Below are 12,761 nucleotides of genomic sequence, written 5' to 3'. Positions count from 1 at the left end.
TGGCTAGGAAAAACATGCTGAGTCTCGAAGAAATCCGCGACAAAAAAAAAAAAAGAAAAAGAAAAAAAAGCGAACAAGAGGTGCTGCCATGGGAAAAAAGAAGGAAAATTATATTTTGACCGAGCGTGACGAGTTCGATTGAGGAGGTGGCGGTGGAGTGCGCCTCGCGACGCGCGCAAGCGGTGCGGAGGGGGGGGGGACGCACGTCGGGGGAGAGTCGTTGTTAGTGGGGGCCTAGAGAGCGTGCGTGGACGCGGTGAGAAAAAAAAAGAAAAAAGAAAAGAAAAAGAAAAGAAAAAGGGAGGACTGAGGGGCTCTGGAGGCCGAGTGGCGCGTATTGGGGGGGGGGGTGAGGCGCTGGTCCCGAGGTGCATTGGGGTTGAGGGAGGGGTTGTAGAGGGAGAGAAGAGGTCGTTGGCGCGTCGAGGGAGGGGGGGAAGGTCGACGGGGAGAGCGCGCGCCTGCCCCGAGCGAAACGCGCGGCGAAGAGGAGGACGTGAGTGAGTGGGTGTGCGAGGGGTTTATGTACAAAGTGGTGTTTTCAGAGAGAGCGAAGGGCCGAGGGTTTGGTAGAGGGAAAGTGCGAGAGGGGAGGGGGGGGAAAAAAAGAGAGTGTGAGTAGGGTGTGCTCTGCTGGAGGGGACGGGGGAGGCCGGAAAAAATTGCTCGGCTGAGGAGAGGGGGGAGAGTCAGCGGTGCGGTCGGAGCGGCGGTGGTGCGGTGGTTCTCTTGAATGCCTTTTGGTGAGTGCGGGTGTCCGGGTTGGTTTTGTCGTTGCGGTCGGATCGGTGCCAGAGAGAGGGGTTGCGGTGGTTGGGCGATGGGTGGCTGGAGCTGGTTGGGCGGTCGTGGATGTCGGATTTGTGCGGATCGAGTCGTTTGAGGTGTTTGGTGGAGGTGGGGTGGTCGTGGAGGTGTCGGTCGTAGCTGGGTCTCTGTGACGCCAGTGGTCGTAATCGTGTGTGGGGTCGTGTTTGTGGTCGTAGTCGTGTGTGGGGCCGTGTTTGTGGTCGTAGTCGTGTGTGGGGCCGTGTTTGTGGTCGTAGTCGTGTGTGGGGTCGTGTTTGTATAGGTTGTGTTCTCGACTGCGCTTGTTGCGTTCGCGGCCGCGTTCCCGACTGCGCTTGTCGCGGTCGCGTTCTCGACTGCGTCCGCGGTCGTGGGGTTCGCGGCTGCGCCCGCGAGAGCGGTGGCCGCGGCTGGGTTGGCGGCTGGGTTCGGGGGGGTCTGGGCGGCGGTCCGGGTCGGAGTCGTGCTTGCGCGGTTGGGCGGGCGCCTGAGGGGGCGGTCCTTCGGCGCCTTGGCGCGAGCGCGCTCGCCGTCCCGCCGCCGCGGGGCTCGGGGGCGCGGGCGGGCTTGGCCGCAGCGAGGGGGGTAGGGGGGGAAAGCTGCGGGGAGACGCGGCTGCGGGGAGAGGAGCACTCGAAGTTGGTGAGTTGGGGCGGGTCGGGGTAGGGTTGAACCTTGAACCACATCTGTCTCGCGTTGTGTTGAGCGCTTCTTCGGACGTGATCCGTTGGGACGGGTTGTAGCACAGCATCCGAGAGAGGAGGTCGAAGCCCTGCGCGTCGAGGTCTGGAAAGATGGAGCGCAGGTTGTTGTGGGGCTGCGGCTTCAAGTTGAGACGTTGCAGGATTCGCAGGCCGCTGACCCCTTTGCCGTAGTTCTGAGAATTGGGCGTGCCGAAAATTTCGGTCATCCTGGTGAGTTGGTCGATTTCGGTCTTGACGTCGATGAGCGGTCTGCCGAGGATCATCTCGGCCATGATGCAGCCGACGCTCCAGATATCTATGGAGGGCGTGTAGTCCTTGGCGCCGAAGACGAGCTCCGGGGCGCGGTAGCCGATGGTGACGACGTTGGGCGTGAGGGGCACGCCGCTCTTGGTGAAGTACTCCTTGGTCAGGCCCGAAGTCGGCGAGGTAGAGCTGGCCGAACTGGCTTATCAGGATGTTGGAGGACTTGATGTCGCGGTGAGTGACGGAGGAGAGGTGCAGGTAACGAACGGCCTCGAGAAGCTGAAACACGAGCGATTTGATGCCCGCAAGCGAGAACTTGGGGCGGATTCGGGTGAGGAGCTGGTTCAGGTCGTAGTCGACGTAGTCCAAGACGAGGTAGAACTTGGTCCCGCTGGTGTTGGCGACGACTTCTCGGAGACGGATGATGCGCGGGTGGCTGAACTGAGAGAGGGCGCGGATTTCGCGGATGCTGGATATGGGAAAGCCGACTTCGGGCAACTTAGCGGGGTCGATTTTGACGTATTTCAAAGCGACGATCTCGTCGGTCTGCATGTCTCTGGCCTTGTAAACGACGCCGTAGGCCCCTTCGGAGATGCTCTTGATGATTTTGAAGTTGTGCACGCTTCGGATCCCGTACTGGTTGAATTGAACCGGGGGCGGGTCCTTCGGCGCGCAGAGCGTGTGGTCGCGGCCGTCGGGAGGCAGGGCGGGCGGCGCGGGATCTCGGGCCGTGTCGGGGAGCGAGGGGAGCGGCTCGCGGTGTCGGGCGCGGCGGGGCGAGCGATCGGCGCCGGAACCGGAAACCGGGCGGTCGTCGCGATGTCGCTTTCTGCTTCTGTCCGAATCAGAAAAAAGAGGAGAGACGGACCTCCTGGCGCGAGCGGCGTCCTTGGCCGACCTGGCGGAGCGGCGCCTTGTGACGTCGGCTCCGCGCGCGGACGACCGCAACCCGGAGGCAGCCGCGCGAGCGGGTCGGTCGCTCTCTGTCGGACGATCGGACGCAGCAGACAACGACGCCTGGCAGAGCGCGCGGTCCGTCGTTGCCGCCCCATGTGAACGCTCCTGCTCTTCAGAGGACCTGCCGGCACGGACCGGCACCGGGCGCACCCCCTGGGCAGGCTTGGAAGGAGCCGTCTGACCCGAGGACAAACCCGCGACGAAATTGAGAGGAGGGGGCTGTTTTGGCAGACGCAGGACGATGGGCTCACGTTTGGAAGAATGCGGAGCGGAATGTTGAATGTGCTCAGTTTTTAACGTACCATGCCAGCAGCTTTGATCTAGGTCGATCGCTTTCGAATGAGCTACAAATGTCGCATTCGGCGAAGATCGACCCTCTTGCAAACTTGACATCGCATCACCAGAAGGCCCTTCGTCTTTCTCTGTTTCCAGGACTCCGCAACCCTCGGGCCTCATCAGCTCGCTTCGCAACACAGATCCACCAAACGTTGCAGGTTCGCTCGCTCTTTCAGAGCGTAACTCTCGGTACGGCCGTGAGCTCAAGCGCGCCATCTTCCGACATAGAACCCTCAGCTTTCTTTGGCTTCAAATGCTGCAGGCGTTAGAGGGCACGGGGGAAGGTTGAGTCAATACAAGGTGTCGCAGCGCAAACTGCTTTAGAACGTGTTGTCAGAAATTCTGAAAGGCTTCCTTGTGCATCCTGAGCAAACCGGCCTATCTCGACTGCAACTGAGTCTTTCAGCGGGACTAAACGCCACTTCTATCCGCTGCGCGTCGCGCGTTTCAATCGCTAGACAGTCAGAGTCTATTTGAAAAAATTGCCCAAGTTTAAAAAATTGTGTGGAGAAAGTTGCAAAGCCCGCAGGTCGCCCCGCGTCGCGACCGACGGCGCCCGTCCGCCGTCGAAAGGCCCGCGCACACAAGACCCAGCCGCGAGCCCAGACCGCGGCCGGGCGAATGCGACGGGGGCGTGCAGAAAATACGGCACTTTCAAAATATTACCCGATCGGCCCCGCCCAAAGGACGCGACAACGCGAAAAAACGAACGTCTCGCCCCCCGCCCCTCATACGAAAGCCCGCCAGGAGGGGCCCTATCGCGGGCAGAAAAAAATGTGCGCAGGAAAGAGTGCTGAAATTTAAAGAAAATATGGATGTATACACGCGTGTATGGCCTGAAGTAGCGCCGAACAGCCCTGACCGCTCTTCTCACACGGTTTTCACTTTCACGGCCTGCTGCTGCCTCTGGACCATTCCAACTGCAAAATTAGGTGGTGCAGTCCATATCCCTGCAATCCCTTGATCGCCTCTTCCGCGTGTTCTCGGTTTGCGTAAGAAATGAACGCAAAAGCCTTGTTGGTCTTGACGTCCTTGTCGCTTGTCTTGTCCGTAGCCAAGTACACTCGGTTCACCGTTCCGTATCGGGGAGAAGAGCTCCTTGAGCTCTATGTCCGTCACGTCCTCGCTCAAGTTCGACACGCGAATGGAAATGGGGTCATCCTGTCGACGGTTACAACGGAATGTGGGGCGCGTTCATTTTCACGCCGCCGGGCGCGCGCATCACGAGCCCATCCTGAGACATGCCGCTTTCTTTGCCCTTTCGAATGGACGACCAATTAGTAGTCGGCTTGGACGATCGGACAACGCACTCGTTCATCTCTTTCTTGATTTGCTCCTCTAAATTCTTGTGAGCCTTCCTGTTCGCCTTCTCCCACATGAATTCGGTGTTTTCTTTCTGGATGGGCACCGTCCATTTTACTGCTGCTGCCAAATTTGACCCACCGCTGAAAACACAAATTGAGACGAACAGTCAGAGAGACAAATCCAACGACCGATACACAAAAATCTAGGCAGGAGTTGCACTTTTTTGCATCCCGCTTTTCGGCATGCGCGATCTAGTACCTTCCTTCTTTCTTCAACGATTCGGTTGACTCGATTCGTGACTTTTACGGTTTTGATCGTCCTTATAACCTTAGATAAGTGTCAGAAAGAAAGGCCTGCCAAGTCAACTCGCGGGATGACACATCGTACTTTCATTCGTTGGCCCTGCTGATTGGTCCTTATTTCTGTTTCAACTCGCGTCCCAGGTTTCTGGTGGTCCGGCGCATCTAAACACCAAAAAAAAAATATTAGCAAGAAATAATGCTAAGGCATCTTGCCCGCAATAGACACGTAAAACCAAAGCCCGTCTAATGAGACTTCACGCAGGCGATTCTCTCACATGTACGGCACCTTGTCCGCGCCTTACCATCATCAAACTCTTCATCTCCCCATTGGACGAGACCGTTGGACTTTTCTTCCTAGAAATACACAAGCAACAGTTAGCGCGTCGGTCCACGCAAGGAGAACTATGGGTTGCCCTCGAGGAAGAGGCTTCATGGAAAAATTCGCGTACCGCCGTCATATGCTTACTCTGGTGTTTAGGGAGAATAAGCAGATGTGAGAAATTGCCCAACGTGCGTGTCATCCCAAAAAAAATTTTTTCGATGATCTTCATTCTTGCTTTCAATGCCACAGACAGCTGATTTTCACTCACCAATCGGCGCGGAATCCAACGCCTTTCGATGCCAATGAGAGGATTCAGCCGTGTTACGGAATTCGAAAGAAGAAGGTTGAACAGCAGAAGTCGGTCCTACTTAACATCGTCGCTGTCCATCGGCGCGCATCAATCAAGCACCCTTGCCGTCGTTTTAACAAGCCAGGCCGATGCGTGGGTTGTTTATGTGGGCGAGACCTGATCTTTATGGACACACGTGGATTGTGCAAGGTTCGTAGCGAGCAAACTTTTAGCCAGTCTCTCCTCTTGCACAAGTAGTGCTAGCGCCCGCATCGACGAGGCGCATCTAAGGCTGCTCATGTGTGCGTCAACAGTCAATCGAAACACAAAAAAAACACGAAACCGACGCGATGGCACGCAAAACGTTGGGTGTCGAAATCCTTAGCACGTCAGCGCGGTCATCGAATTGAGCCGTTTAAATTCATTTGCCAACGGTTATATCATTGCAAGAAACAATTTGTGTGAAGCAAGTTCCAATTACGAGATTTTGAAGTTGGGTCTATCATGTTCTCCCACAAACGAAGAGCGTATACTAGTCAACGTTTTCCGTAAGACAAAATATCAAAATATCGCGCACGTCGTCTGTCAGATTTTCGCGCGAGCAAAAAAAACACGCCACGAGAGGGGTGCTTTTATCTAAAAGTAGTCTCTATTTACAGTCTTCGGCCAATTGCAAAAACGCTCCTATGAGCCGCACTCACAATTTCTGGAAGTACCTACGAAATTATCGAATGCAGTACTCGACGTCACACTTCCGACTGGTCTAAAACGGTAGTAAAACCCCCTCCCATATACAAAAATTTGTCATATAAATGTTTGAACGAAAATTTTAGTCAAACTTATTCCAGAACTTGCAGCCTACATGTGCGAGTTTATGAAAGACGTCTCTGCGGGAGCACTTACAGGGGTAATTGGCACTGTTGTTGGTACGTAATCCGTAACCTCTGAGGCAAGCAGCTTTGACATTTCTTCCTGCCTACCTCACAAACATCCCTAAACATTCCTATTGTTGTCGTACACGTTTAACAGGGCACCCCTTGGATGTCATCAAACTGAGGCTGCAAGGTGAGCCTGGCGTCTACCGTAGTATATTAGGATGTGGATATGCAATATTTCGAGAAGCTAATGTATGCCTTGATTGTAGCTTTATTTAAATGTAATATGTCTCTTTGCTTTTTGAACTAAAACCATAATTGGGCTTATAAGGTACGAGGACTATTCCGAGGTCTGATACCTCCTATGGTCAATCTGACTCTATTGAATTCACTAGCCTTTGGTCTTTATGGCAATTTCAAGAAGCTCATGTCAGATCGCATGTCTAACTACGTGGCATCCAGCAAACTTCAATATTTCGTAATGGGATGTGGCGTGGGTTTCGTCACCTCTCTCGTCTCAACACCCTCAGAATTCTTGAAAGTGAAGATGCAGCATTCGTCTGGAAAAATATATAATGGCAGCCTGGACGCACTCATAAAGATATCTAAACAACATGGCATGAGCGCACTTTATACAGGCTACACTATAAACACTATTAGGGAAATGATGTTTTCTACCACCTACTTCGGGGTGTACGAGCTTTCCAAGGCATCTTTGATGAGCCAGCTGGGTAACATATTCAATGCCCAATGCGCCATCCTCTTGTCTGGGGGCATTTCAGGCATGCTGGGATGGGCAGTCAGCTATCCTTTAGACGTCATTAAAAACTTGAAGCAATCCCAAAGCTTAGAGAAGAGCCAGGTGTCAAATAAAGTGTCAGCCCTGGCTTTGTCGAGAGAACGACTCAGTAAGTTTGGAGTTGCTGGATTTTACTACGGAATTCAAATTTCTCTAGTAAGAGCTTTTATTGTTTCTTCAGTTCGGTTCAGTGTATATGAATCCGCTGTACATATGTGGAACGCTTTTGAACAGAATCTACTCAACTCTGTAAAAATATAGCCGAAAAAGTGTTCTCTGGGCGAATATCGTTGCTGCAAAAGCAAATACATCGAAAAAAAAAGAATACAAGCGCCTTGAAGTCTACGATTCGGGTTTACCTGTTGTGCGATCTGCAGCATTTTTTGGATGTCATAGCTAAAAAGAGTGCACTTCATTACTTGGAGTTGTGTCATAATCATCTCATGTATATTATAAATATTTGTTACAAGATTTCGATATAGGAATTTTTTTATAAAGCTAAATTTAAGAGAGGGGGCTCCTGGAGGTATTTTGGTTGCCGAGATCAGTCGAAAGACCTTGCGGAAATGTCAACAGGCTGCTTTTGGCCATACTTTTCCGGTATGTGCCGGGGATAAACGGGTGTCATTTCATAGAATGGTAAACCCCAAGAAAGGGGGTGTTTTAGAAATGGGCTTTGCTTGAGAACTGCTGCGCACAGTCGACAGCAAGCAAGCTCTGGGCTCAAACATGCACGGGCTTTTTTGCAGGCTTGCCACATTTGCACAAAAATTTTTTAGCACCTGGAAGCTTCATATTTTTTGCATTTTTCGTCCAATTGGGTCCATAAGGAGGCGCAAAGCTCTAACTTCATTCGGTTCTGGCGGCAGTTCGCTGTCGATGCGAGGCGTCTTTGAGCGGGTGCTTGACGCTCAAACAGAAGGATATCAAGGAAAAAAGCGCGAACGTTAGATTGCGTTCGATCGCCATCGTTATGAGCAGACACCAGCGTATTTAGGGCGGCCGTTACACACTGGAAACCGGTCCACCCCATCATGACTTATAGAAAGAGTGCACAATTCCGACGATTAGGATTGCTAATGCATGCGGATTCAAAAAAGTGTTGTGTGACGCGTCTCGATTTATTTGAAAGAGGTCCTAGGGGCCAGTTTCTCGACAGTGCCGGTCCCGCGTTCCAAGGAGGGTGCCTTGGGTGCCTTCACAGCATTCGGTATTTGATGGTGATCGTGCAGAGCGAGGCCTTCTGTTCTGGTTGGCGACAGCCACGAATTTGTTCGCAGTCGGTTGCGAATTGTGAAATGTACCCATTTTGCTACGATTTTTTTTCTGCTTTCGCGACGAATTATTCGGAGTTATTCCTGCTAAGCAGTCAAAGCGTTCATGGAGGCAAAGAAGCGGATGCTGAAAAAGATTTACGACAAAATACTGGCAGAGAGGCTTCGTGATACAGATGAAAATTTGATTTCTGAGTTCGATGAGGAGGTTGTTTTTAGCGCGAAGTTAGTTCGGTGCTTGATAGGTCGTTAACGTTTTGTCCATAAAAATCAAGGGTGAGCTATGCGGTTTAGAGAGTGTTGTTTTTCTGGAAAACGGTTCGTTGCTGCTCGGTTGCGCGTGCTTTGACGTCTCGGTGGCGGAGTTTGACGTTTGAAACAAGCAGACAGGCTGGAGGACTTATTAGGGGGCGATGGCGACGGAGCAGAAAAGGTAGGGGGTTTGGAGGCGCGCGGCCGAAGTACGAAAGCTCACGCGTTTTTTTAGAGCCTTGGAGAGCGTATAAAGGGGGTCAGGACTCGATTGACGATGGAGGAGCAACGAGTCGTTTTGGAGTGTACGGGGGTTTTGTGCGTTGGGGCTTGATTTGGGCGATTTTTAACGGGTTGTTTCAGACGTTTCAGAGGGTGAGAATTTGGTTGATTTTTACAGGAGGACGTCTGAAATGGAGAGCACGGTGTCGAGAATTGGAGAGACATTGGGGCGCTTTCGGGAGAGTATTGGCTTGGCGGCGGGCCAAATTGAATTGCTCCAGCATAAGGCGGCGTTAAAAAGTCGTGTTATTGAGCGTCAACCGAAAGTTCGAAGAGAGTCTCAGTTCTCTGATAAACTGCCTGTTGTTGACCGAGAACGTCAAGAAGTCGTTGTTGGAGTCGGAGGTTGGCGAGGAGTACGTAGAGTATTTGAAGGAGTACCGCCGCCACCTGAACACGTATAATCAGTACAGAGACATCGAGGGGGCGAAGGTGATTGCGGAATACGAGTCGCGGTATGCCGAGATGACGGATTTCAACAGTAGGAAGATAGCTAGGTGGATGAATCAGTGTATCGGGGTGCCGTTTGACAGTTTTGAAGATTTGAGAAAGGCGCAGGAGTTGGTGAGCCGCTTCGAGTTTTTGCCGAGGTTTTTGAATGAGAATTGGCGAGAGGAGGCACATGAGATCGCGATGGAGTACGCGAGTCAGGCTAGGGAGCTGTATTACAGGAAGTACAGGGATTACGGGGGTATGGCAGGTAGGGCGGAGGGCGCGGCGAGGAGGGGTTTGATAACGGTTGCAAGTCAAAAGATTGCGTCTTTGTTGAGGGCGGTGGGGTTCGAGGCTGAGGGAGACCAGGAGAGCAGAGGGTTGAGCGAGTATAGTTTGAGCGATCGCATAGACATTTTGAGGGAGGAGGTGGTGGCGGAGGAGTTTAGGGGCGGGTCGAGGCAGACGTGTTGCTTTGAGTCGTTGTTTCAGCGGGTGACGGCGGAGTTTGAGAGGGACGTGTGGAGGGAGGCGAGGTTCAGTTACGAGGTGTTGGGGGTGTCAGAGGGCATGGAAGAGGCGATATTTTCGGGGGGCGAGTCGTTTGTTGACCCGTTTTTTCAGGGGTTACATTGAGAGTTCGTTTGATTTGGTGGGGATGATGATAGTGGTGGTGGTGATTTGGAAGAGGATAGGACTGGGCGGCGAGGGAGGGGAGGTATGGTGGGTATTTGAGCGCGCACTTTACGAGGCTGATGGATGCGGCATTGTCCAGGAGCCGGGTAGTGTTTGAAGAGAACATACAGTCGGTGTCCGCGATGCAGTTGGAGGCGTTTAGGGGTTCGGAGAGGGCGAAGGTGCACTCGGCGACGGATCTGTCTCGCGTGTGTGAGGTGTTATTTGAAGTTGAGCGCCGAGTGGCCGGAGGCTTTGAGGGGTTGTTTTTTGGAGGGGAAGTTGTCGTCTTTGAGGGACGAGATTGAGAAGTTGATTGGAAGATTGGCATGACGTTTGGCGATTATCGCGAGAATTTGGTTTTTGTGTTGAACAATTATCAGGTGATATACGACGGGATCAGGGAGTTCAGGGGGCACATCTGTCTCGCGTGTGTATTTTCGACTGACGCGGGACTCGTGCATTGAGCAGTTGTGCGAGGAGGTGGTGAAGGGGGGAGTTCGAGCTTTTGGTGGCGTTCGTCAAGAACCACATGAAGATTGGGTTCACGAAGTCCCCGGGTGGCGAAGCACGAGTACGTGGAGGGGATTTTGAGGCATTTTTCGAGTTCTTACAAGGCGGTATTGAGGAAGGTGGAGGGGAAGATGTTGAAGAGCATGTGTTCGGAGAGTTTGGGGAGGAAGATGGTAGAGAAGGTGTGCAGGAGCGTTTATATTTTATTATTGGACGTTGAAGGAGGTGATTTGCAAGTACTACAAGACGTTATCGAGTTCGCCGTGGTTGATTGCGGAGACGGAGGTGTTGTTCGAGATAGAGAATTGCATTAGGAAGAGCGATGAGCGCGGTGCGGTTGCGGAGGTAGAAAGACAGGTTGGTTGAAGGGGTCTGGTTGCTGCGGCCGCGTCATCGTTTGAGGGTTGGGGGAATAGAGTCGAGAATGAAGAGGATGGCCTGGGAGCAGGCGATAGAGGTGAAGCAGTAGACGTAGGCGTAGGGGATGAGCATAGAGTGGAGTTCGGATATGAAAGGTGGAGTTCGTCGTGAGGGCGCCGCAGAAGCCCACGATTAGGGCGTGTATGGCGGATCGTTGGATGGGTGTGATGTTCAGGGCGTCCAGGAGGTTTAGCGCGCCGGCGAGCGCGACGCCGGACAGGTTGACGAGGAGCGTCCAGGGCTTGAATCGAGACCAGTTTACGTTGTTGCGGGTGATGGACCCCGCGGAGTCCGGCGCCGAACGGAGCGAGGGTGGGGGGAAAAGTCCAGTCGCGAGAGGGGCGCACGGAGCAGGTGAGGGCGAGAAAGGTGGTCCACAGGGCGATGCCGAGAAAGGATTGGAGGTAGGAGTCGGTTGAGGCGTCCCAGTAGGAGGTGGAGTTTGCGTTGTTTGGCCTGTGGTGGACGGGGGTCGCGAGTCGGGTCAGGTGTTGGGGAAGAGGGGGCGGAGAGAGGCAGTGTGTTGCGAGGTGACGGCCGAAAGTGTGGGAGATGCAGAAGGTGGAAAGGCCGCAGAATATAGAAAGTAGGCCATCAGTGATTTTGTTTTCGATAAATAGGAGGTTGGTTTGAAGTTGCCAGCTGCTGAACGTGGTGAGGCTTCCGCAGAACCCGATGAGAATACAGTCGTGGAGGCGGGGTTTGGTGTTTTTGAGGTGGGTGCCGGAAACGAGGCGAAAGGTGATTTGGCCGAGAACGTTTGCGATGAAATCGGATCCGATGGGTCCGCCCTCTTTATTGGACAGGGTGGTGGAGGTGCCAGCGAGGAAGAAGGAGAGGAGCATGCGGAGGAGGACGCCGCACATGGAGTGGCAGGCGAGCTCTCCGCAAAAAAGGGTGAATTGCGTGGGGTTCATGGACCAGAGAATGAGCGTGCACAAGCGAGAAAAAAAAAAAAAAAAAAAGAGAGAGGCCACAGTTATTCGTAGTAGTGTTGGTCGTTGTGGTCTGATTTTCTTGGAATTGGGAGGCGAACCCGTCAGGCGCGTCGTTTTCTGGATCTTCTTCGTCGAGAGCCTCTTGCTTGGCTCTTTTGACTTGGGCGAACGTTTCCAGTTTTCGGATGAGCGTGACGGCTTCTTGGAAGTTTTCTTGAGTCTGCAGCGCTCGCTGAGCGCGGTGGGGGGGTTTAGGTTTTTTGGAGGTGGGGAGCGGCTTGTCGGGCTTGCCGCGCATTTTGGTGAGTCGATAGAGGTATTTGTCACGCAGGTCGCGGTCGACCTCGGTGATTTCTTTGAGGTAGTCGTCGTTTTCCGGGAGTCGAGGGGCGATTTGGAAGGGGAGTTGGGGGGGTCGATTGGGAGGGGGGGGGGGGGCAGGTCGAGGTCGCCGTTGAGGTCGTCGAGCAGAGAGGCGGCGGTGGGGGTGTCGATAGGGGCGGAAGAGAACGAGTTTTTGAAGGAGGGGCTTTTGAAGATGTCGTGGTGGCGGTTAGAGGTTTGTTCGGCCTCGATGGCGAGGCGGAGTTTCTTTCGGTTTTTCAAGAGGCGCATGTCGGCTTCCATGGTGAGTGGAGATCCGGAGAGTAGGGCGGGTTTGGAGGAGGTGAGATGGTTGGAGAGTTGGTCGTTTAGAGCGAACTTGGCTTCTTTGACGTGAGTGAGTTTTTGGCGGACTTCGGCGGCGGTTTTTCCGGGGACGGATTTGGCCAGGTCTTGGTAGTAGGAGATGGAGATGGGGTCTGCAGACATGCAGGCTTTGCCGAGTTGTCGATTTGGGCTTTGGACCAGTTGTCGGAGTGATAGGGGGGTTTTTGCTGGACGGGGGGTTGCAGGGAGGGCGGGATGGAGGTGAGAGGGTTTTGGGGTTGGGGAGAGTGGTGGGCGAGAGGGGGGGGTTCCGGGTAGGGGGGGGTGGGGTGTGATGGAGCAATCTAGGTCGGCTAGGAGTTTGAACTTGTTGCAGTTAGAGGAGTCAGTGAATACGGGTTTG

At 53.5% G+C, this 12,761-nt stretch overlaps 3 protein-coding genes across 3 annotated transcripts; 1 reads left to right on the top strand and 2 right to left on the bottom strand.

The window, feature by feature from the left end:
• Window positions 1-689: 689 nt before the first annotated feature.
• On the bottom strand, window positions 690-3,245 carry LOC126320354 (uncharacterized). The gene is given in 3 exon segments (XM_049993780.1): window positions 690-935; window positions 1,334-1,878; window positions 1,880-3,245. Coding segments are annotated over 3 exon segments (2,157 nt in total).
• Window positions 3,246-3,823: 578 nt separating this feature from the next.
• LOC126320364 (uncharacterized) lies at window positions 3,824-5,187 on the bottom strand. Its single transcript, XM_049993798.1, has 5 exons — window positions 5,086-5,187; window positions 4,939-4,990; window positions 4,722-4,798; window positions 4,593-4,661; window positions 3,824-4,474 (listed from the first exon to the last, which is right to left on the bottom strand). The coding sequence occupies exons 1-5, from the start codon at window positions 5,185-5,187 to the stop codon at window positions 4,307-4,309; spliced, it is 468 nt and encodes a 155-aa protein (XP_049849755.1). The 3' UTR covers window positions 3,824-4,306.
• A 911-nt stretch (window positions 5,188-6,098) lies between these two features.
• LOC126320363 (mitochondrial basic amino acids transporter-like) lies at window positions 6,099-7,392 on the top strand. Its single transcript, XM_049993797.1, has 3 exons — window positions 6,099-6,173; window positions 6,277-6,374; window positions 6,454-7,392. The coding sequence occupies exons 1-3, from the start codon at window positions 6,110-6,112 to the stop codon at window positions 7,180-7,182; spliced, it is 891 nt and encodes a 296-aa protein (XP_049849754.1). The 5' UTR covers window positions 6,099-6,109; the 3' UTR covers window positions 7,183-7,392.
• The last annotated feature ends 5,369 nt before the right edge of the window (window positions 7,393-12,761 follow it).

Source organism: Schistocerca gregaria, unplaced genomic scaffold (genome assembly GCF_023897955.1).
Source record: "Schistocerca gregaria isolate iqSchGreg1 unplaced genomic scaffold, iqSchGreg1.2 ptg000716l, whole genome shotgun sequence".
Lineage (NCBI taxonomy): Eukaryota > Metazoa > Arthropoda > Insecta > Orthoptera > Acrididae > Schistocerca > Schistocerca gregaria.
The sequence above is the reverse complement of the archived record's forward strand: the minus strand, read 5'-3'. Positions and strand labels throughout refer to the sequence as shown.

What these genes read in the sequence shown, in the direction of transcription:
- LOC126320364 (XM_049993798.1), bottom strand. Translation starts at nt 5,187, where the DNA reads ATGAAGATCATCGAAAAAATTTTTTTTGGGATGACACGCACGTTGGGC. An exon ending in AGATGAAGAGTTTGATGATG is followed by an intron (nt 4,799 to 4,938) that starts GTAAGGCGCGGA and finishes TTTGGTGTTTAG; the next exon opens with ATGCGCCGGACCACCAGAAA. An exon ending in TCGTTGAAGAAAGAAGGAAG is followed by an intron (nt 4,475 to 4,592) that starts GTACTAGATCGC and finishes TTGTGTTTTCAG; the next exon opens with CGGTGGGTCAAATTTGGCAG.
- LOC126320363 (XM_049993797.1), top strand. Translation starts at nt 6,110, where the DNA reads ATGTGCGAGTTTATGAAAGACGTCTCTGCGGGAGCACTTACAGGGGTA. An exon ending in GGTAATTGGCACTGTTGTTG is followed by an intron (nt 6,174 to 6,276) that starts GTACGTAATCCG and finishes CACGTTTAACAG; the next exon opens with GGCACCCCTTGGATGTCATC. An exon ending in CAATATTTCGAGAAGCTAAT is followed by an intron (nt 6,375 to 6,453) that starts GTATGCCTTGAT and finishes TGGGCTTATAAG; the next exon opens with GTACGAGGACTATTCCGAGG.